The sequence below is a fragment of the Ctenopharyngodon idella genome, chromosome 22 (genome assembly GCF_019924925.1).
Source record: "Ctenopharyngodon idella isolate HZGC_01 chromosome 22, HZGC01, whole genome shotgun sequence".
Classification (NCBI taxonomy): domain Eukaryota; kingdom Metazoa; phylum Chordata; class Actinopteri; order Cypriniformes; family Xenocyprididae; genus Ctenopharyngodon; species Ctenopharyngodon idella.
The window spans coordinates 13,143,807-13,167,615 of record NC_067241.1 but is presented as its reverse complement, the minus strand read 5'-3'; the positions used below and the strand labels follow the sequence as shown (position 1 = coordinate 13,167,615).

Below are 23,809 nucleotides of genomic sequence, written 5' to 3'. Positions count from 1 at the left end.
GGACAGATGTTCGGGATTACTTTCACCTCGCTGCTTCATTGTATGCACTTTGGAGGATCCCAGCTGATGTGGAATGCTGCCTCCTCAGTTTGCCTGCCACCGCCTCTACAGGGCACATCTCTTCTCCATCTTTATCATTCTATCCTGCTCTCCTGTCTCGCTGTCTTTCCCTTTCTACTCCTGACATCCGTCACTTAATATCAGAAAATAGTTTCTTTGCAAGCAGCCGTCCTCCAAAATTTGTTCGCCACCGGTGTGTAACTGTCCAGTGTCTTTGTGCGGACGAACTGACATGTAAATAGCGTTTTACTTCTTTTACAAAGATGCCGCTAGACGCTGTGCTAGGATATTTGAATTTGGAGACGCAGTCCCAGTCAGACACCTGTACAGACGGCGTAGGGATGTAGAAAACACTCATAGCAGCAAGTCGGGAGGGAAAGCAGGTGTGTATTTGTGCGTGTTTCGTGAAGTGGAAAGCCATTGAGCAATGAGGCCCCTCGCTGAGAGGAAAGGAGGGGGAGTGACGTTATCTCCTCGCCAAGCGTCTATCTAATCTGGCCACTGTGAGCCACGGGCGGAAGTGGGAGCAAGACCAGGGACGGGGCCTCGCCGCATCTTTAATTACCGCTGATATCACCGCAGAGAAGAGGGGAGACGAGCGAGCGAGAGAGAGAGGAGCCCGCGTTCACTTTTTAATTAAGGCTCGGTAGTGTAACTCGTCAATGTACATTATTGGAAGAATGAACGTCAATGCCATTGCTTTTTCGCCCCCTCCTTTATCTCTGTCAATGATTCAAAGACATGATTTATGGTCGCTCGCCGTCTTTCAGGATCATCCATCAAAGCACCGGGCTCCGCCGCCGCCCGCCCGTTGTAAATCATTCTGAAAGCCTGTCACTCATTTCCATTAACCGTTCCTCTGTCGCTCTGGTCCCCGCCTCCCTCACCTCCTCTCTCTCTCTCTCTCTCTCTCTCTCTCTCAGTATCTCCCTCTCTCTTTCTCCTTGTCTTCCTCCCCCTGCTGGTGCACAACCTCCAGTCACGTGGGGGTACGTGTTCCATCTCGCCGCCTCCCCTTCCCTGCTCTTTTTCTGTAAATTAACCACTTTCAGATATGCTGTGGAGGAAGGGGCCATGCCATTCCGTTCTAGCGAGCAGAACCCCCTCCCACTTCATTACCAGTTAAGACCCCTCAGCGGCCCGGAATCTCAAAAGGGCTGAGGGGTGGATGTGATCATTATGTAGACTGATAAGTAATTCACTTAGAAACTTAACACCAATAGCGCTGAAAGCAGGTCACTCTGAATTAGGTATCAAAAAAAAGGAACTTTTGGAATAGGGATAATTTACAAAACTAATTATATCAATGTATTTGTTAATATAAATAGATCTGTCACTTACATCTTAACCCATTTTAAGATATAACTGACAGATGAATCTGTACTAGTATTGGCAATGGAATACGATTTAATGGCAATCTGTTTATCATAAATGGGTGGTTAATGTGACATGTCAAATAGTGACAGCAGTGTCCAGCTCCTACTATTTTAAAATCATTTAATTAGGTATTTTATATTTGAATTTATTTCTGATATCAAAACCACAAAAGGGTAGTCATCATGATAAATCATCTACTTTTCTGGAATAATTTACTCAACATCATAACAGCCATGAAGATTTAATTCTGTGGAACAAATAATTTGGTTCTCTGCCACTAATACATTATAGAAGCATGTTAGTCATTCAAAGCGGGAACTCGTTTACCCATCAAGTCAATATGAAACTTAAGGAAGTGACTCATGCTGCTTCATGGGCTATTCAAAGTTCTTGCAGTAGGAACAGGGTTAGAATCTGTACTTTCTGTTGTGGTTTCTCCATTGCTTTCCAAATAAATTGTCTGTGTGGTTTGAAATCCCGCTGCCCTTAAACGGCAACTTTACTCCTTTGACAGCACATGCAGCAACACTCTTTTATGAAGTAGGAAAAAAAGTTGACTCAAAAGAGGACTGTCAATCTCTCTCAGTAGCTGACACTGCTCTGCGGGGAGCTTTTGGCCTTTCAATTGAGTGGCTTCCTTTTTCATTCTAATCAACAACTCGATATCAACGCGACAAAATATCCACCAACAGCAGAAAAGTAGCGTTGAGGGGGGGGAAACTTTTCAGGGATTGCCTTTGCCAACACTTCTCACAATTCAGGCAGCCATTGTCTGCGGCGCAGGCTGTCGCCGAGTGACAACGCTCTCCCGGCGCATCCTGAAGTCAGTGCTTTTCAAGCAAGCGGCGGTCCCTAATCATCGCGCGGAGGACGTCTGACAACAAATCCCGACAAATTCGCCATTAAAATGAATAGTAACCATGAACAGAGGGTCTGTTTTGGAAGCATTTCCCTTTCTCTCTCTCTCCCTTTGGTGTACGCTCCCCGCTGTGTTGCAGGTTTTGGCGTGAGAGTCGTCTTCCCTCACTTTATTTGTGCCACCAAACAGCCTTTGGTCCCACAAGAAGCTGACAGCCCCACGCTTCTGTTGCAAATACACTGGGATGTCTCATTGTATTTAATGAAGGGAAAAACTGGCTATCTACTATTAATGAACTTGGAATATAAAAAATGCATCCTTTGCTGAAAACTGCACAAAACTGCTTGTATAAGGCAAAGTGCCGACTGGAGGGGGGCCAGAATCTAATGAAAGATCCATAGAATATTTTCTAGGGGAGGGAGGGTACATGAAAATGTAAATGGTTTTAAAGGGGTAGTTCACCTCAAGAAAATTTAATTTCTGTCAGCATTTACTCGCTCTCATGTAGTTTCAAACCAATTTGACTTCATTTCTATCACAGAACACAAAAGGTGAGTTTTTGAAGAGTATCCTGGCTGCTCTTCTCCATATAATGAAATTGAATGGGAACTGGGAGACTCCAAATTGGAAAAAAAAAAAATGTTGTTTGTATAACTCAAGCATTTAAAAAGACCTTGAATATAATGCATATTATGCATTATATTCAATATACCCCGCTTTTTGAATTTTTGAAGAATATCCTGGTCGAACTTTGCCATATAATGAAAGTGAACGGGGACTGGTAAATTTTAAATTTACCAAAAAAAAACAAACAAAAAAAAAACATGAAAGTTAAGCCCAATATTAATTCGTATAGCCTTTTCAAATTAGGGATTTTGTATTTAGGGATAATGTAAAATGAAAAATAAAAGACATATATATGTTTTAAAAAAGTCCCCGAATGAAGATTGTAGGAAATATCCCTTATTACTAAATTTACATATATTTGAGTAATTTTATATATAATGCAGTTAATTTGATTAGAATTGAATTGACATTGAGGGGACATATCGTGAAAATCTGACTTTTTCAGTGTTTAAGTGTTATAAACGCTGGACTGCTTCACAAACGAGGGTTAATTCAACGCTGGATTTGATTGATGAGTTGAATCAACTCCACAGCAACTACATAAATTTATCCACTAACCGTTCAGAAACGTCCAGTTTCATTCTAAAAGTGTTAACTTCCTCCTGAGTCTCTCCATCAGTGTCCGACTCCGGTTTGTACAATGTAAGGCTGAACACCGATACTGACAATCCTCATTTTGGCTACGTGAGATTCTCCAGCTTTGTTGTTGTTGAGCAACTGAAGCACGAGCTGTTAAAGCTCCGCCCTCTTCTGGAAAGCGAACCGGAAGCAGCAGCTCATTTGCATTTAAAGGGACACACCCAAATAGCGGCAAATTTGGCAAGCTATAATAAATGATCTGTGGTGTATTTTGAACTGAAACTTCACAGACACATTCTGGGGACACCAGAGACCATATTACATCTTGTGAAAATAGGTCCCCCTTTAAGATAACAACCTTATTTATTGAAACATTTGGATGGTTGGACCTCAACAAATCTCCTTTTGTTTTCTGCTGAAGGAAGAAAGTCATACAGGTTTGGAACGACAGTGAGTCAATGATGACAGAAGTTTCATTTTTGGGTGAACTATCCCTTTAAATGACAGAAATTAAAATCATTATTGAATGAAAATCTTGTCCTCCAGTGTAGTTCTCTGTTTTAGATGCGTTGCATCAGGTTTGATGTCACTGATTTGAAAATTCTTTGGTCAAATAATCAAATGTCACTGATGTAAAATCTGTAGACCATCTAATGACACCATATTTGATTTATTCTGTTCATAAACTATCATATGGCATCATTAGATTTTAAATAAGTTGTATGGACTTTTTATAATTTATGGTGCTTTTACTGGCATTATATGGAGATATTGTTATTGTTATTGATATTGACAGTGGTGGACTTAAAGAGATAGTTCACCCAAAAAATGAAAATTCTGTCATTATTTACTCACACTCAAGTTGTTCCAAACTGTATGAATTTATTTCTTCTGCTGAACACACAAGAAGATATTTTGAAGAATATGGGTAGCCAAACAGTTGATGGACCCATTGAATTCAATAGTATTTATTTATTTATTTTCTCCATACTATGGAAGTCAATGGGTGTATCAACTGTTTGGTTACTGACATTCTTCAAAATATCTTCTTTTGTGTTCAGCAGAAGAAAGAAATTCATACAGGTTTGGAACAACTTGAGGGTTAGAAAATTAATCATTTTTGGATGAACTATGCCTTTAGGGTATCTGTACTTTTACTCAAATACTTGATTTGTGTACTTTGTCCACCACTGGATGTTTATATTGAGAAGATCCACCTTTTGTGTTCCACAGGAGAAAGGAAGTCATAAACCCTTGATGAGAAGTGTCTGCGATTTAAATCTCTTGGCATTACACAAAGTCTTGAACAGTTTTTAAAGGCGTATTCAAATCTTCTGGATCCTAAATTTAGTGGTTGATTAAAATCAAATGTCTCGCACGGTGTCAAAAGAAGAGGGCTTGGTTTGTCTTCAATGACGTGCGTTCACAAAAACAGGTCGTGATCATCACTTCTTTAACTATTTGCATGTTCTCAAACTCGAAAAATCAATTAGAACCTCTGAATCCCATTACAATGTGAAATCCCTTAATAGATAAAAAGAGGAGTTATGTGTTCTCTGATCCAATACCCCACTTCTTTGTCTTTGTATTCATCGGTACGTTCAGTCCTTTTTATATATGTCAGACAAGGTGACTGTGACAAAGGCCACGCGAGGGCTTTGTTCATATGAAGCACAGAGGACGGCAGAACGTGTCCCAGCGGATCTGTTTCCACCAGTACGTCCCCTCTACTTTCATTTAGGACAGTGGCAAGTGCTTCAGTACCTCAGCAGCTGTTTCGGAGGAAGTGAGGTGTCCCACGCTCTCACACCTCATTGTGTCCTGTGACATTTGTTAATGTCACGACTTTGTTCTGTGTTTCAGGATATTTTGAATGTCTTATTAGCATTATGCATGCATTATGATTTAATGTGAGTCTTTTTTCTTTTAGTGCACAATATAACTGGAAGCCATATAAAATGATTTAGACTGTGGTCTAGCCGTTAATGCATGTGACATAAGCCATAGTGCTCATGTGGGCGCATGAGTTTGAATCTAGTTTGTGATACTTTGAGCCGTGGTGCATTGCATACATCACCAGATCCCGCTAATTTCCTGATATTTATGACCAGGGCTTGACATTACCACTGAATTTTATATATAATATATACATTTTTCAACTGTAGTCTTTTAAAAAGACATCTGAAATGATAAACTTAGTGCAATGTAGTGTTGTCAGAAATATAGATTTTTTCGATACATATCGATACTGAAATATGTGAAACGCTTCTAATACTCATTTTCCGCAGATACATGACCAGCTGCGTCCGTACGTCAGGCCTTAAAGTGACAGCAGCCTAATATTCCTGCTGTCAAATTATGAGATAATATTAAAAATATCTATATAGCAGTTTTTCCCCATGGTATCGAAGTCAAAATTGTGGCCAGTGAAAATGCTGAGTGGCTAGTAACCTCGGAAAACTCTTACTTTCTCTTTAAAATAATATAGCAAGAAAGAAAAAAAAAACAGTCAAAAAAATTAGCTGAATATTGTTTGAATTCAGTTCATGACATTTCCTGGTCTTCTCCACATAATTTCCTGTCCCATCTTTCTCTTTTCTTAGATAGAAAATGAATAAGTGGCAAACACTTAACAAATTTTATTGCTGTCTTCGCATTCTGTCTGTCATCTGAACTCTCCTGTTTCGTCTTTAGCAGACTTATTATTGACTGAACAAAAGAGTGTAGATGACAGGTGACAGTGCTCTTTAAAAGTGCGGCCCTCTCTCTCTTTCTCTCTCTTCCCACCACGTAAACATTCCTGACTGACATTCAATCAGGAAATTTAAACCCAAAGGCTGATGATCTTTCATTAGCAGGAGCCTGCTTGCTTGACTGCTCGGGTTCAGATGAGTGGGAGGGGCGGGGGCTGAAGGGGCCGGCGGGGGCCAGTGCTCCTCCATCAGGCCTCATCACGCTCTTACTGGAGGAGCCGCTGACAGTTGAGGTAGAGACACTGTAGTGGCGTGACCCATGTCATAATGTTCCAAATGCTTCCATTTATTGGACAATGACAAAATGACAAAAATCAAGCACACTTTTGAATAACCCTTTAGATTAACTAATACAGTGGGAGTTTTTTTTCAATTCCATTATGTATTTATTTCTTAGGGCTGTCGAATAATTGAAAAAACTTTAAAAAACCTAATGAAAAATTTTAATATATATATATATATATATATATATATATATACTATTTTGAATAAACAATTAATTTATTTTAAAATATATTTTGTAAAAAAAGAAATAAAAATGATGAATTAATCATTAATAGAGCTGTCAATTGTTAATCATGAATTCATTTGGGGGCTTTTATAAAATTTGATTAAAATGTATTTATTAATTTCACTACAATATGTATATGTGTGTGTGTATATATATATATATATATATATATATATATATATATATATATATATATAAATCGCCAATTAATAAATTAATCACAGTTATAAATATTTGCTGTGAAAAGCCCTTAAATGAAGATTGTAGGAAATTTCCTTATTAATAAATTCAAATAAACATTTTTATTTTGATTAACTAATCTGCATATTATACTATTTTATATAAAACAGTATAACATGCATATGTGTATATATGTAATTTTGAATGTATAATTAATTCATTTTAAAATATATTTTGTAAAACAAAAAGTACTAAAAATAATGAATTAATCATATTAATAAGGCTGTCATTAATTCATTTGGGGGCTTTAATAAAATTATAAAACTTAATTAAAAATAATTTATTAATATGATTACAATTTATTAAAAAATTATATAATAAATAATGAATTAATCACGGTCATACATATTTGCTGTGACAAACCCTTAAATGAAGATTGTAGGAATTTTCCTTATTACTCAATTTACATAAATATATGTTTATTTTTATTAACTAATCTGAATTTTATACAATTAAATTGATTTGAACTTGATTTTTAATTATCAGCCCTATTTATTGAACATTGTTGTTTAGCAGGTAATAGGCTAGGCCATTGTTTGCTTCATATACTGATTCAGGACAGTTTTTTCAGTGAAGAACTTTGGTTGGAGTCCCATTTTTGGGCACTTTATTTACAGTAAGGATGTGCGAGACTAGTCAGCTACACACATTATGAATGAACCTTACTGGACAACAACAGATCCTACAGTATATCAATATCCTAATGAATAGAATACCCTTAAATAATGTATTGTGTCATGTGTACAGATACTTTCCATACACAAGAACCTATTTGTCAGCGGCTTCAGTATGGTAATTGACTGTTTATTTAATTAATATTAAGTAGGCTATTTATGAATCGCTTATACAGACTTTTTTTTTTACTCTTCTGTGGGTTTCTTAGACTAGTCGACTAGTTGGACAAAATTTATGTTTAAACATTGTGGAAATAGAATTGTGGAAGTAGAATTTTGTAGTAGTAGTAGAGGAAGAGGAGGAGGAGTCCAAGTCTTTAGCCCATCCCACTGCTCACTCTCATTATCAGACTCTAAAAAGCCTGACTTCCATCATCGTCTGGATCATGGACGAGAGCCTAGTACAGCATGATCTGGTTCACTGTGACCAGAGAGGAAACAGGAGCTTGTGTACTGGTGCAGAAGGAGAGGTTTGAGCTGGAGCGGCCTCAGAGGAGCACTTTGTTTACCAGCGAGAAGATCACCAATGTTTGGCCGTTTACAGACCACAGATGTTTATGACACAAATGGCGAAGGATCAGTTTATAACAGATGAGGCCTTAGTGGCCATAAAGTGCTTTTTGTAAACATTATTTTTAATATTCAACAATGCTCGTTATAAAAGCAATCTTTTATCTTCTAAAACGGTTTGCTTGTAGTTTACCCTAATATGTCCTTTCAAAGAATGTCTTTTGATGTACAACAGCGGTCGGAGTGACTCCAAAAGCTTCGGATCAAATCAAACCTTTCCCTGTGTCCTGCCTGAATTGTGAGACTCTTTTTGATTATATTATACCATTAAATATTTAATGCGTGGGTATATGAAAGCAAGGCATTTATCTGCATGAATTGCTCCTGTTTAGTCAAGGAAGTAATGTGCTTTAAGTAACATCTCTGTCATGCATACAAAAATTAACGCTAATCTCTTCGCTGCCTGGTTTCCAGCCAGAGCCCTGGAAGAGGTTTGTGATGCGTTGACATATACTCAGCATGAAAACAACACATTCACTGAAATACTGAAATATTTTACAGTGATATGTCACTAATATTATTAAAATGATTGAAAATTGAAAGTATACTGCAATATTTAGTTTTAAATGAATGAGAAGATTAAACTATATTAAAATGTAAATGGCACCAGTAAAATAGGCATAGATAAATACAATTTTAATTAATATTTTATTATAAAAATTAAGCATGCATACACACATTTTTAATTAAAATTAAATAAATTAAAATATATATATCATAATAAATAACTAGTGGATTTTTTCCATACTTTGTCTTGATAATCATAGTTTGTCTTGTTATTGTAAGAATTCCATCAATCTTTATAATACGTTTCAGAGGCCAAACTGTTGATGACGAACATGTTTTTGTGCTTGATACAGATCTGGTATTTCTCACTTCTGGTCAATGTAAATTTTGACATGGGAGAATGTTCACAGCTCTCTCTCTGTGTGCCTGGGGCGCAACACTGGGAAAAGATTTAATTGGGCCTGTTAAGTATTAATTGACATTGCGTCAACAGAGTCGTGTATTGGCGCCTTGCAGTGCTTTGATTTACTAAATAGCCAAACATCTGATGGCATGCTTATTATGAGTTAATATATATATATTGAGTTAAATCTACTTTCTAAAAAATGCTGGGTTAAAAACAACCCAAGTTGGATTGAAAATGGACAAACCCAGCAATTAGGTTGTTTTAACCCAGCGAATGGGTTGTTTTTAACCCAGCGAATGGGTTGTTTTTAACGCAGCGAATGGGTTGTTTTGACCCAGCGAATGGGTTGTTTTAACCCAGCGAATAGGTTGTTTTTAACCCAGCGAAAGGGGTTGTTTTAACCCAGCGAATGGGTTGTTTTGACCCAGGGAATGGGTTGTTTTTAACCCAGCGAATGGGTTGTTTTGACCCAGCAAATGGGTTGTTTTTAACCCAGCGAATGGGTTGTTTTGACCCAGCGAATGGGTTGGTTTAACTCAGCGAATGGGTTGTTTTAACCCAGCCAATGGGTTGTTTTGACCCAGCCAATAGGTTGTTTTAACCCAGCGAATGAATAATAATTAAACAATAAACATTTATTAAATTGCTTATTAATAAATGTTCACCTTTTGATTATTATTGTTGCCTCTAGTAATTGTGTCTGATTTTTAATTTTCAACCTATTTTGGGTTCATTTTAAGCCAGCCATATAGTAATTGTTAATGATATTTAAACAATATATTATATAGCTCAAGCATCTTTATTATTTAATGTATATATATTTGTTCTTAATGCAGTTATTTCTTACTATCCAGTTTAAAGGAAAATAAAGTTGTAATGCATTTCTTATAGCAGTGTTGTTATTATTGACTAAAATTTATATATTCCAGTTAGCTGTCAAGGCGGCATTTCAAATTGCAATCTTTAAGTTTATTTTTTATTTGTGTATCTGTTTTTAGGTTTAACTTTATTTTATTTAAATAATATTAAAATAATAATGTTTAAATATTATAATAAATTCATAAATTTAATTCTAGTTTTAGTACTAAAACTGAAATAAAAATAAATGAAAGCTAAACAGAAATATTAAAAAACATAATAAAAATATTTGAAAAAAAAAATTAAAATGAAAACTGAAAATATAAAAATAAAAGCTAATTCAAAACATTAACAAGTACTATAATTTTATAAAAAAAATTAAAAAAAAATGCTATAATAAAATAGTAGTCTGGTAGTAAATATCCCATCAACTTTTGCAGTCCTGGCAGGCGTTGATTGCGCGGTCTGAACAGTTACAGCACGTTGCTTTTGCATCTAGCATATTTCCTGTGCTACACTGCAGACGTGTTGGGAGTGGCAGGAGCTGGTAAATGAGAATGTCTTGCTGTTACATGCGATTTATCAAAGTCTTCGTGCGCCGCAGCTCGGCACGCCGCAAGACTCTTGAACTCTATTTAGGGCACAGTTAGGTAAACCCACAGTGATCTTGGCTGTCATAGCTTATGACAAAAATCAATAGCCAAACCAGTGTGTCCAACAAAGGCCTGCCTGTGCAGTACTGACTGCAGTGGAGATTACAGCACTCACATGACCTGCTTCGTTAGCGTGTGTGTGTGTGTGTGTGTGTGTGTGTGTGTGTGTGTGCAGCATTTTTATGTGGGACACGAAAATCTTTCCTTTTCTCTCTCTCTCTCTCGCTCTCCGATTCCGCCTCTCTCTTTTTTAAAGCGTGGCATAAATCCGGGAGATGAAAATGTCATGGAGCAGGTTCATTTTGCAAAGAGGTTTTGATTGCCATGCGCGTGTAATTGATTGTTCCAAGGACAGGGGGAAATCTAGAAATGTCATAACAGCCTCTGCTTAGGTCTCTCCTGCTGCTAGACAATCAATGAGAAGTAAAAAGAGCTATCGATCCGTGCACGGCAAAAACTGTAGCCTGAGACGGCAAGGAGATCCGTGGCGAAAGTGCCACAGACCGCCAGACCTGTCAACAACGCCTCAGAATTAGAGGGTCTCCTGCGACGCTAGCGTTACCTTACGCATATTCGCAGAGGGCCGGAGATGTTGCAGCTGTCTCCCTGTTCGCCCCTGAACCGATCGATGATAGAAATGTTACTACTACGGGGGTAAATGTTTGATGATGTGCTGATAGAAATATTAGCATTAGGGCAGGCGGGGAAGCCGGCAAACAATTTGGCGGCATGGAAAATTAGAGAGTGACAGGAAAAGTTCTTGCACAAGGACTGCCTGAATGTTACGTTCATTCCTTGAACTAATGCAAATCACACCCCTGACTGGATGCTGACTGACAGATTTACCCCCAACAGAACCTCACACGTCTCAAAGGGGATGATTAGCCCACTGCAGTGGCACGCTAAAAGGACACGTTCACCAAGAAAACTCGTATGCCACGTTTTTTAGTGGTGTTATTACTGTTAGCCCTGTATTAGTGGAGAGTCTGTGACTGTGAGTTTCACAGTATTTGTGTGAACTGTGTCTAATTCTGTTGCAGCAGTGGTTAGCGCACATGATCTGGAGCGGTGCTTCTCCACTAGATTTGGTTTTAGTAGTGGTGGCCTGACACAGTACAAGAATTATTGTTTAATGTGTTCATGACCCTGTTAGCATCGGCCTTATTTGACTAGAATCCACCATTTGTGGCATGAGTTTGTTTGGACAAATGGCCTTAAAGGGATAGTTCACCCAAAAATGAAAATTCTGTCATCATTTACTCATCCTCAAGTTGTTTCAAACCTGAGATATAACCTAAAAGATATTTTGAAGAATGTTGGAAACCAAACAGTTGATGGACTTCCCATACTGTGGAAGTCAGTGGGGACCATCGACTGTTTGGTTTATCAAAATATCATCTTTTGTGTTCAACAGGACACTTGAGAGTGAGTAAATGATGACAGAATTTTAAATTTTAAATAAATAAATTAACATTTATTAATAATATTATATATTTGTAATATTTTAAAATATCTGATAATAAATGGCTAGCAGATTTTTCTTTTGTAGATTATGCCTTGATAATCAGAGTTTGTCTTTTTATTTTAAGTATATATGATTTATTTAATCTTTTTTTTTTCTTTTTCTTTTTTTTTTAGAGGCCTATACAGCTCTGGTATTTTTCACTTCTGCTCAATGTTCATTTAAGTTTTTTTATTATGATTAATAATTAGCATAATTTTTACTTGTATCAATGATTCAACTTGTTCCTATTCCGAGCAGACGTATGACCTGCTGGGGTCGTGACCCACTATTTAAAGGGATAGTTCACCCTAAAATGAAAATTAAGTCATCATTTACTCACCCTGGTGTTGTTCTAATGCCGCATGCTGTTCTTTCTTTTTCGGACCACAAAAGGAGAAATTAAAAAAAATAAAAAAAAGTTTCTGTTCACGCTCGTCCATATAACAGCAATGAATTGCGATCAGCGTCAAGCTTTTTTTAAAAAAAACAAAAAAAAAAAAAAAAGATGCAAAAGTATCACAGAATGATCCCATGCAACACTTGTCCTATATCCCACGTGTTCCGGGGCTATGCGATTGGGTTTGTAAAAAACAAACCGAAATATAATGTATTATTTCCGAAAATCTTGACCTTGGCGGTTGGTCTTCTGTGCACGGCTGTGCATTCATGAGACTCTATTAGCACCGCGTTTCACTCTGACTCGCCCAGAAAAAGCATACAAGTAATGAGTAATCAAGATTAATAAAAATGTAACATGAAATACAATGCCTAGAAACCCCCCAAAAAATATCTATGTACTTTCTTCACTGTCTTGAATATCTCCAGATGGGAACTTTTTTCTGATGACAGTCAGAATGACAGCTGACAGATGTGAACGCAATAACTTCTTGTTACGACGAACACAACAAATATATATACAGAAAAGAATGTACATGTATTTCATGTCGTGTTTTTCTCAGTCCTGATTTCGCACAACTTATGTGCTGGGTGAGTCAGAATGAAATGTGGTGCTAATATAGTCTCACAAGCTTGCACAATGCGTAGTTGTGCACAGAAGACCATAGAATAACGCCAGGGTGAGTAAATGATAACTTAATGGGTGAGCTGTCCCTTTAAGAACTGCTGGTCTTGACAAGTTGGAGCTGTGGTGCTCATGTGGGTAATGCAGGTTTGCTAGTGACCCCCCAATAACTTCCTGATGCTTTTTATTATATCTTTCAAAAAGGCAAAAATGAAAGAAAAGAGAAAAATAAATGAGCCTATTCCAAATGAAAAGTCTAAAAGTTATATCTTTTTAGTCATTTTTATTTTTCTGTGTAGGTTTTATTGGCTGGTTCAATCAAGAGTTGAACAGAGATGTCTGATGGATCCTCATTTTGAAGCACTGTATTAAATTACACAAGCATATTACATTTTTTGTAACCCTCAACTTTTTCACTTCTTTTTTAATATCACACTCTTTTAACTGTCTTTTCTAAACTCCTTTAAAAAAAAAGAGAGACCCATATAACTTCATTTTAGGTGCATGAAATTTCATGCCAGCACATTTTTTTCACGAGTACATTAAAATGATGGTGCCAGAGGAAATGATACAGATTACACTCACTTTGATCCATCAAAGTGCAAAATCAGTAACTCATTACAGTTTTTGTAGGTTTAGAATACGGTTCATCAAAACGTCTGACACCATTGTGCAAAAAACTTTAAATACATCACTGTCTCTTTTACAATTAAAATACGGTTTTGTTCCAGCCTTTGATCACGCTTACAGTAATAAGAACTGACTCTTAAGAAAAAAGCATAATAATACCGCTACTGTATATATGAATCAGATGTGAAAAGCGCATTTAATGCTTGCGTTTCTCTTCGCTCTTCTGCAGCCATTTGGCTGGGAATCCGGCAGCTCTTTGAAATCCAGCTGCCGCTGTGTTATGCCAGGAGTCTTTCCCAACGGATTAATGTTATAAACACTTAGTGGCTGATTTATGATGGACACCTTCGGTTTTTTGACCTTTGAATATCCCTGTCTGAAGATATAAATTTGTTGTGACACAGATTGGAGGGTTTACAGAAGTTTATGACATGCTAAATCTCTGCACAGGCGTGCCAGTGCCTTATTTTGTAAGCCTACTTGGACCGACGGCTGTTTTCATTGCTCTGATATAGAGCAGAGAGCCCAACAACCGCGCGGGCCTGGGGCGTACGAGCCTGCTAACTGTGCCTCACTTCTTTGAGAGGTTAAATGAATGAGGTGCCATACTTGCGTGATTACAAAAAGCATTCATGTATGCACTGCTTGGACCAAATCAAAATAATGCATATTGAATATTACTGAAATTAATACAAATGGCCTACGTCGGAGATCAAATTATGCTTTGGTTGTTCTATTGGCTCAAACATCAATAACAAAAGAGGGGGGTGGGATTCGACTGCTGTTGGCCTGCTCGTGTGGCTGCGTCCTGATGTCGACAGTAGTGGATTATGGGAAAGGCTGGTGTATCTCATGTCTGTGGGAGTGGTGTCCTTGTGTTTGATCTTGTACTCCGAAATCCTGCCGCTTGGCAGGGATCACAAGCTGGCTAACACAAGCTCCCTGTTACAAATGGGTAAAGAAGGGAAATGTAACCATTCATGAAGGGATTTCAGAGAGATCTGGGCCTGGAAGGTTAACATGTGCCTGTGGTTGTATTAATGTGTATCCCAGATGCTCGGAGAATGGAGAAATTGGAGCCTGGGGAACAGTGACTGCAATAATGCCACCCACATTAATCTATGAAATGGGGGCCTTTTCCAGCTTAATAAGGTTTATAAAGTAAATAATATCAATGTTTTATCAGAAAAATAATAAGTATTGCATTGTTGCATTGCATTGTTCAAGCTAAATTCATATATTTTAATCATTTTATTCAGCAAGGACACGTACATTTGTTTAAAAGTGACGTTTTTAATGTTACAAAAGATTTCTATTTCAAATAAATGCTGTTCTTTATATTCATTAAAAGAATTCTGAAAAAATGTAACAGTTTGCACAAAAATATGAAGCAGCACAACTGTTTTCAACATCGATAATAATAATAAATGTTTCTTGAGCAGCAAATCAACATATTACAATGATTTCTGAAGGATCATGTGACACTGAAGACTGGAGTAATGATGCTGAATCTTTGATGAAGCTTTGATCACAGGAATAAATTACATTTTAAAATATATTCAAATAGTATGGAAGCTTGTTTCCACCTGTAAATAAAAAATAAAAATGGTAATTGCGACTTTTTATCTCACAATTCTGACTTTTTTCTCAGAATTGCATGATATAAACTCGCAATTGCAAGTTATAAAGTCAGAATTGCATGAAATAAAGTCGCATTTGCAAGTTATAAAATCAGAATTGCATGTTATAAAGTCAGAATTGCAAGATATAAAGTCACAATTGCGTGATATAAAGTCGCAATTGCGAGTTATGAAGTCAGAATTGCGAGATATAGTTAGAATTGCGAGATATAAAGTAAGAATTGTGAGATATAGTCAGAATTGCGAGATATAAAGTCAGAATTGCATGATATAAAGTCAGAATTGCGAGTTATAAAGTCAGAATTGCGAGTTATAAAGTCAGAATTGCGAGGTATAAAGTCAGAATTGCGAGATATAAAGTCAGAATTGTGAGATATAAAGTCAGAATTGCAAAATATAAAGTCAGAATTGTGAGATATAAAGTCACAGCTGTGAGTTATAGTCAGAATTGCATGAAATGAAGTCGCATTTGCGAGTTATAAAGTCAGAATTGCGAGATATAGTCAGAATTGCGAGATATAAAGTCAGAATTGCGAGTTATAAAGTCAGAATTGCGAGATATAAAGTCAGAATTGCGAGTTATAAAGTCAGAATTGCGAGATATAAAGTTGCATTTGCGAGTTATAAAGTCAGAATTGCGTGATATAAAGTCGCAATTGCGAGTTATGAAGTCAGAATTGCGAGCTATAGTTAGAATTGCGAGATATAAAGTCAGAATTGCGAGTTATAAAGTCAGAATTGCGAGATATAAAGTCAGAATTGCGAGTTATAAAGTCAGAATTGCGAGATATAAAGTCAGAATTGCGAGTTATAAAGTCAGAATTGCGAGATATAAAGTCGCAATTGCGAGTTATGAAGTCAGAATTGCGAGCTATAGTTAGAATTGCGAGATATAAAGTCAGAATTGCGAGATATAAAGTCAGAATTGCGAGTTATAAAGTCAGAATTGCGTGATATAAAGTCGCAATTGCGAGTTATGAAGTCAGAATTGCGAGCTATAGTTAGAATTGCGAGATATAAAGTAAGAATTGCGAGATATAGTTAGAATTGCGAGATATAAAGTCATAATTGCGAGATATAGTTAGAATTGCGAGATATAAAGTCATAATTGCGAGATATAGTTAGAATTGCGAGATATAAAGTCAGAATTGCGAGATATAAAGTCAGAATTGCGAGATATAGTTAGAATTGCGAGATATAAAGTCAGAATTGCGAGATATAAAGTCAGAATTGCGTGATATAAAATCGCAATTGCGAGTTATGAAGTCAGAATTGCGAGATATAAAGTCAGAATTGCGAGATATAAAGTCAGAATTGCGAGATATAGTTAGAATTGCGAGATATAAAGTCAGAATTGCGAGTTATAAAGTCAGAATTGCGAGTTATAAAGTCAGAATTGCGAGATATAAAGTCAGAATTGCAAGTTATAAAGTCAGAATTGCGAGATATAAAGTCAGAATTGCGAGTTATAAAGTCAGAATTGCGAGATATAAAGTCAGAATTGCGAGTTATGAAGTCAGAATTGCGAGTTATAAAGTCAGAATTGCGAGTTATAAAGTCAGAATTGCGAGATATAAAGTCAGAATTGCGAGTTATAAAGTCAGAATTGTGAGATATAAAGTCACAGCTGTGAGTTATAGTCAGAATTGCATGAAATGAAGTCGCATTTGCGAGTTATAAAGTCAGAATTGCGAGATATAAAGTGAATAGCGAGATACACTCGCAATTCTTTTTTCTTGCAGACTTTATAACTCGCAATTGCGACTTTGTATCTCACAATTATGAGAAAAGTCAGAAAAGAATTGCGAGAAAAAAGAATTGCAAGTTTGTATCTCGCAATTCTGAAAAAAAGTCAGAATTGTGAGAAAAAAATCGCAATTATCTTTTATTTATCTTATTTTTTATGCCGTGGCGAAAACAAGTTTCCATAAAATAGGAAGCGGTTATTTTAAATTTTAATATGTATCACCTCTAGAGTAAAATACAGCTTAAATTAATTGTAATACAAAGATCATTTGTTTAAAAGACAATGGTGATTTTATGCATAACAATTGAGTGTCAAAATAAAATTAATATGTCAAAATACTGTAAAATTAGCAAGTATTTTGTTTAAATTGTGAAGTGTAAGGACATGGTTTCCATGCTGAGCAGATCCAACAGCGTGTCCAAGTAAAGAAACATGCATTAAACCATTTTAATTGCTCTGAATGAGACACTCCTCAGATCTGTCCTGATTTTTTATTAGGTTGAAGAGTATTACATGTTCACTAAAATGTAGTGTGGTTGACTAATGCATTTTTCATTTAGCCGTCTATCTTTCATCCGCAGTCCAAATAGCAGTCGATTGATTTCTCCAGGTGTCATGGTAACTCTGCTTGTTTAGATTGCAAATACTCTCATGGAGCAACTATCATAAAAATCTCATAAACACAGAGATATGCAGAAACATGCCAGTCACTGAAAAAATACGTTGCACCATGACTTAACTATTTTGTTGTAACAGAACAAGGATTGTGCAATAGTGCACAGGAAGACAAGGTTAAGTTAAGTCTCCATATTTAATTTTTTTTGATCCCACACATCCTGTAAACAATCTAAAGCTAAGCAAAGACTACACTGCTGTCTGTCTTGATGCCAGTCGACTGGCTGAGTGATTACAAACAGTTGAGACACCACAGAGAAGCCATCCACACAATCTCACCCCTTTTATTTCAAAACTATATATACACATTGCAATACATAAAACATCATTCTTCTTTTGGAAACTGCTAGTGCATGAGCGCATTCTGGGATGCAGTCATCCGTCGTAGTCAGTCATTTGAGAAATCTTCATTGCAGAAGATCAAGGTTGTGGCACGTCGGGAAGCTTTTGTACGGGCACGTCGGGCCCCTTGTTCGAGGGACCCCATTCTTTGGGTTTGTTTGGAAAGGCTAAATCCCAGCTCCATCTTTATCCATTTGCTGACATCAGTTCACCTCCAGGCCTACTCCTGAGGCACCTTTGAAATATTGATAAAAAGTCTTATTTTCAGAATCCAAAGGCACAGGACATGGTGAGGGCTACAGAGCGTAGCACTTTTAGCCCTCATATTTGAGAGTTGCCCTCATTGAGCATCAGCAGCTCAAAAAATATTAACCACATGAAAAGCAAGTGCCTGGTCCGGGCTGTTAGGTCCTATGTATATTTAACTGAGCACATCTGCGCGTAACAGCACTTGAAATTCAAAGTGCTATCCAAATATGTGGTCATAAAATATAGATGATCTTGATTTTTCTTAACCGCAGCGATTGATGTAATTGACGGACTTGAATTTTATTAAGTGAATAATACAGTGCGGTTTAAGAAGTGATGAAAGATTTAGCAAATGATTTTGAATCTAGGCAATAGTGGTTAATTTGTAGCCAACAAATATTCAGGAGGGATCAGAAGGATGCCAGGTTGCATTTAACTATTTTTAACTTATCTGCATTTATGCTGTCTTATGATGTTTATGCCTCATTTTGAATGAGAATGATTGACAGTAAATAATAACTTTTTAGACATTGTGAACTCACTTTTTAACCGTTTAATCTTTTAAAGTGAAATATATCTTCAGAGCATGTTCAGACTCCTTAAAATATTTTACTTTAGGCCTGGAGATGTGCAGGAATCAACTAAACTCCTATCAAATTATAGTTATACAACTAAACTATTGCTCATCACCTAGAGAAAATCACCTTTTGTTACTCTGCACCCATGCAGCTGTTGTAAACAAATGAAACCTTAAGAAAACTAAGTCAGTGACTTATGAATCACACATACTGCCAAATTGCCCACTATTACCAAGAGAAGATTACAGGCACACAAGCTTCTGGGAGAAAGGATTACAATGTTGTAGTTGAAGAAGGATGACAGTATTGCACAAGGATTTCTAATAATAAATGACAACTGACAACAACTTCATTTTTGTACAATATTCTCCTGTTTTTCCTTTTAAATCTATGATGCTCACGTATATTGTATATACGCTAAAAGACATTCAACATTTGATTTTTTACAATTATATCTAAGATTATTGCTTTAATGCACTAATTATAGAAAAATACAATAAAAATTTCCCAAAAATATGAATAAAAAGCACAAACTGAAGGACAATTTTCTCAGGAAAAATTCATATATATGATTATTTGTGATTAATTTCATTAATCACTGTATCGTAGTTCATTTGATTACAGTTCGGTTGACAGCACTAATAACACTTTTTCTCTATCTGTTCTGTTTTCAGCATACGAGCCAGATGACGATGTCGGTGTCCAAGAGTCGATCGCAGGGGAGGAGGAAGGCGAAAATGAAATGCAGACAGAGGAGGAGAATTCTGAGAGGCCCACTTCCAAGGACAAAGAAGACAAAGACATAGACAACAAAAGCAGCTACAGCTTCCAGAACTCTCCGGTCAGTGTCCTGTCCAACCAGGAGGTTGAGCTGGAATCCCGTCTGAGCGATGGCAGTGACAGACTGTCTGACTTTAAGACCTCACCACCAGGAAGTCAGAAGGACACAGAGAGCCAGAGCTCAAAAGTGAAGGATGACATGCACAGTAGCCTGGAGAAAATGAGGGCTGCCTATGCCAACTTCCTTTCAGACTCCTACTGGTCAAAGATTGGACTAGATTTGAAGGTTGCGAACACTGGCAGCAAAGCAAACTGTGACAGCACCAACGGGAGCACCAAGAGCGAGTTTGACTGGCACCAGGACGCTCTTTCAAAAACCCTGCAGCAAACGCTGTCCCCGAAACCTGTGTCAAAGCCTAATCTATTCAGCTCCGTCCACCTGTACAGGCAAAGTAGCAAAGCGTGCGGTGCGGTATTTACGGGAGCGAGCCGCTTCCGCTGCAAAGACTGCAGTGCAGCATATGACACCCTGGTGGAGTTGACGGTACACATGAACAAGAGTGGCCACTACCAGGATGACAACCACAGCAGGCAAAGCATCGCCTCCACTTCATCGTCCAAGAACCGGAAGAGGAACCTTCAAGACATGGAAGGCAAGGAAGATGCACAAAAGGTGCTGAAGTGCATGTTCTGTGGCCATTCTTTCGATTCTCTGCAAGACCTAAGCGTCCACATGATCAAAACGAAGCATTACCAGAAAGTGCCTTTGAAAGAACCTATTCCAGTAATCACTCCAAAATTAGTCCCACCAGCAAAGAAACGTGCATTTGAAGCCACGAGGCCTTGTTCGCCTGACTCCACCACAGGGGTCTCGGGTTACAGTGAGGCACAAAGATCGTCCGGCCTTGCCAACGCTCCCAACAACCGCTATGGCTATCAGAACGGTGCTAGTTACACATGGCAGTTTGAGACATGCAAATCTCAGATCCTCAAGTGCATGGAGTGCGGAAGCTCCCACGATACGCTCCAGCAGCTTACCACTCACATGATGGTCACCGGCCACTTCATTAAAGTGACAAATTCGGCCTCCAAGAAAGGCAAACAACTAGCCCTCGATCCTCTAGCGATAGAGAAAATGCAGACACTTGCTGAACCAACAGTGAACGAACTTGAAGGAGAAAAGGTTTCTCCAAAAAGCACAGCATCTGGTGATTCTGAGAGGGCCACTCCAAGGGATATGTCACCAGACAAAGCTGAGAAAAATGGAGACAAGGACGACAAACAAGACGAGGAGGACCGGAAGTCCACCGACGCCAGTTTCAAGTATCCGTACTTGCGAGAAGAAGACCTTGAGCAGGGGTCCAGCGGAGGCGGTGACATTCTCAAGTCTTTAGCAAATACGGTGGCTTCGGCAATCAATAAAGCTCAAACAGGGACTCCCAGCTGGAGCGCTTACCCCAGCATTCATGCAGCATACCAGCTATCAGGGGTGATCAAGACTGCCTCCTTTTCCTCTTCTCCTCCCATCCAGCTAAAGCAGAATCTCAACCACAAGCACAGACCCATCGCACCCAAGGGGAAGTTCTATCAGGGACTTCGGGGACTTGAAAGTTTCCAGGGACGTCACAATTCGGACATCAAAAAGGAGAGGGGTGGCGCATCTGACGGCAAAGAGAGCCAGAGCAGTAGGTTTGATCTGGTGGAGAACGATGACAGTGATTGTCAAGATGATTCCTCCTCCTCTTCAAAGCTAGATGCAGACTGTGTAAGTGAAGAGAATGACACAATCAAAGGGAAGTTGAGCCCAGCTTTCTCTGACAGAGGGAACCCGTCACCTAGCCCCCCTGCCAGCAATGGGCACAGCAGTTCTTCAGAGCTTGTCAGCGACTCCCAGGAAGTCCTTAACATAAACCCTCTAAGCGCACTACAGTCTGTCTTGAACAATCATTTGGGTAAAGCAAACAAGCCCAGGCCCGAAAGCTTCCTGTCCCATCGCACACAATCCATTTTTTCAGAACTGAGTAGGGGTTTAGAGAAACCAGCTTCAGCACTCTCCGCATCTGCTGCCATCAGGGCCAGCAATAGCTTCATGTACACAAATGACGACCAGCCAATAGACTTGACGAAATACAAACACAACAAAGCAAACTCTTCCCTCTTACTGCAGTCCTCCACTCCAGTGCCCCAGAAACATGCTCTCTCTGACATTGCTGACATGGTGAAGGTTCTTCCAAAAGCCACAACCCCAAAGCCCTCAATGCCAGCGAGAGTGCCTGCCATGAAGCTGGAGACGGACGTGCGGCGGTTCGAAGACGTCTCCAGCGAGATGTACTCGGTTCACAAGCGTAAAGGTCGACAGTCCAACTGGAACCCCCAGCATCTGCTCATACTTCAAGCCCAGTTCGCCTCCAGCCTATTTCAGACCTCTGAGGGCAAGTATCTCCTCTCAGACCTCGGCCCGCAGGAGAGGATGCACATCTCCAAGTTCACCGGGCTTTCCATGACCACCATCAGCCACTGGCTCGCCAACGTGAAGTACCAGCTTAGAAAAACGGGAGGGACCAAGTTTTTGAAGAACATGGACACTGGCCATCCGGTTTTCTACTGCAATGACTGTGCATCGCAATTCAGAACGCCCTCTGCGTTTATATCCCATCTTGAGAACCACCTGGGTTTCCAAATCAAGGACATGAACAAACTACCCATAGAACACGCGACTAAAGTAACAGAGCCCGAACTTTCAAAGGCGCTCAATGTCCGGCCGACAGATTCTTCTCAGATCACAGAAGAGGAATCTGACTCAAAGTTCAAATGCAAGCTTTGCAGTCGGACATTTGCCAGCAATCACGCGGTCAAACTTCACTTAAGTAAAACTCACAGTAAATCCCCTGAGAATCATTCACAGTTTGTGGAAATGGACAAAGAGTAGCTTTGTTGGTTTTTACTACTTGTAGTTATCTTGTTGGTAAATAACTGTAATTGCTCTGCTTTTATAAAACACGGGTCAAATTGTCTACTTTTTGTTTTTCCCTTTTTTCTTTCCATAATGTTTCAAGTAGCATTACGTAGAATGCTTCAACTTCAGAATCAACATTTCATCATATTGAGGACTAAATGGACACACTGGCTGGGTTAGAATGAAGTGTACTGTTAGAAAATAAATAATCATAAAAAGATTAAGAATACATTGACGTAAGTCTTTGCACCCTGTTCAAATGCACCACCAGTAATGAAATGTATTACTGCTTGAGACATAAATGCTGATGTTTGCATGCAATAGCTCTGGCTATGACTACTATTTATTTGTATGATATGGCAAGTTTTAACTGTATTACTTTTAACAACAAATTGATCAATGCATTAACTGTAATTTGCAGATCTGATCATGCACTTGTGTGAACACACAGGTGGTCAGACAGGTAGCCAGACACACATTAAAAACATTTACTGAAATGTACAGTATATTTGCTCTGTAAAATGTTTGTGTCGCAACGATAGAACAGAAAAGCACTTTAATAAAAGTTTAATCACGTTTAGGCGCAGATTCAGTGTGTGGGCTTACAGATTTGGACAGGTTTGACACGAGGAAGTCTCACATTAATGTATATTTAGCATTGCAGAAAAAAAGTGTCTCATCGGAAAATGCTTAGTGAGACAAAAGAACACTGCACCTTTTATACCAATACAAATAAAGCATTAACATTTTCTAACTGTCTACAAGTCTTCACTTCAAATCCATTCATATTTTCTTATTACCGACTGGAACATAACAGAATTGTAAATCACATTGTTTTGAAATATTTTTTCAGTATGTTCGATCTTTCTAGGGAATTCTTTTGATTATATTTACCATGTAGGGGAGACTGGGGCTAGTTGTCACAAGGTCTCAGTAACTATAAAGTTAAATTACACAAATGTGTTTTACTTTTTATTTTACTTTGGAATTCTGTACTTCAAAGTAAATAATCT

The 23,809-nt window shown here is 38.1% G+C and overlaps 1 protein-coding gene across 2 annotated transcripts in view; it reads left to right on the top strand.

Moving 5' to 3' along the window:
• Positions 1-23,550, top strand: part of LOC127505043 (teashirt homolog 2) — a 126,504-nt gene extending 102,954 nt beyond the window's left edge. For both annotated transcript variants that reach the window (XM_051880295.1, XM_051880294.1), the window contains exon 2: positions 19,735-23,550. In XM_051880295.1, coding sequence (XP_051736255.1) covers positions 19,803-22,769 — 2,967 coding nt within the window. In that variant the 5' untranslated portion in view covers positions 19,735-19,802 and the 3' untranslated portion in view covers positions 22,770-23,550. The remainder of the gene's footprint in view (positions 1-19,734) is intronic.
• Positions 23,551-23,809: the final 259 nt, after the last annotated feature.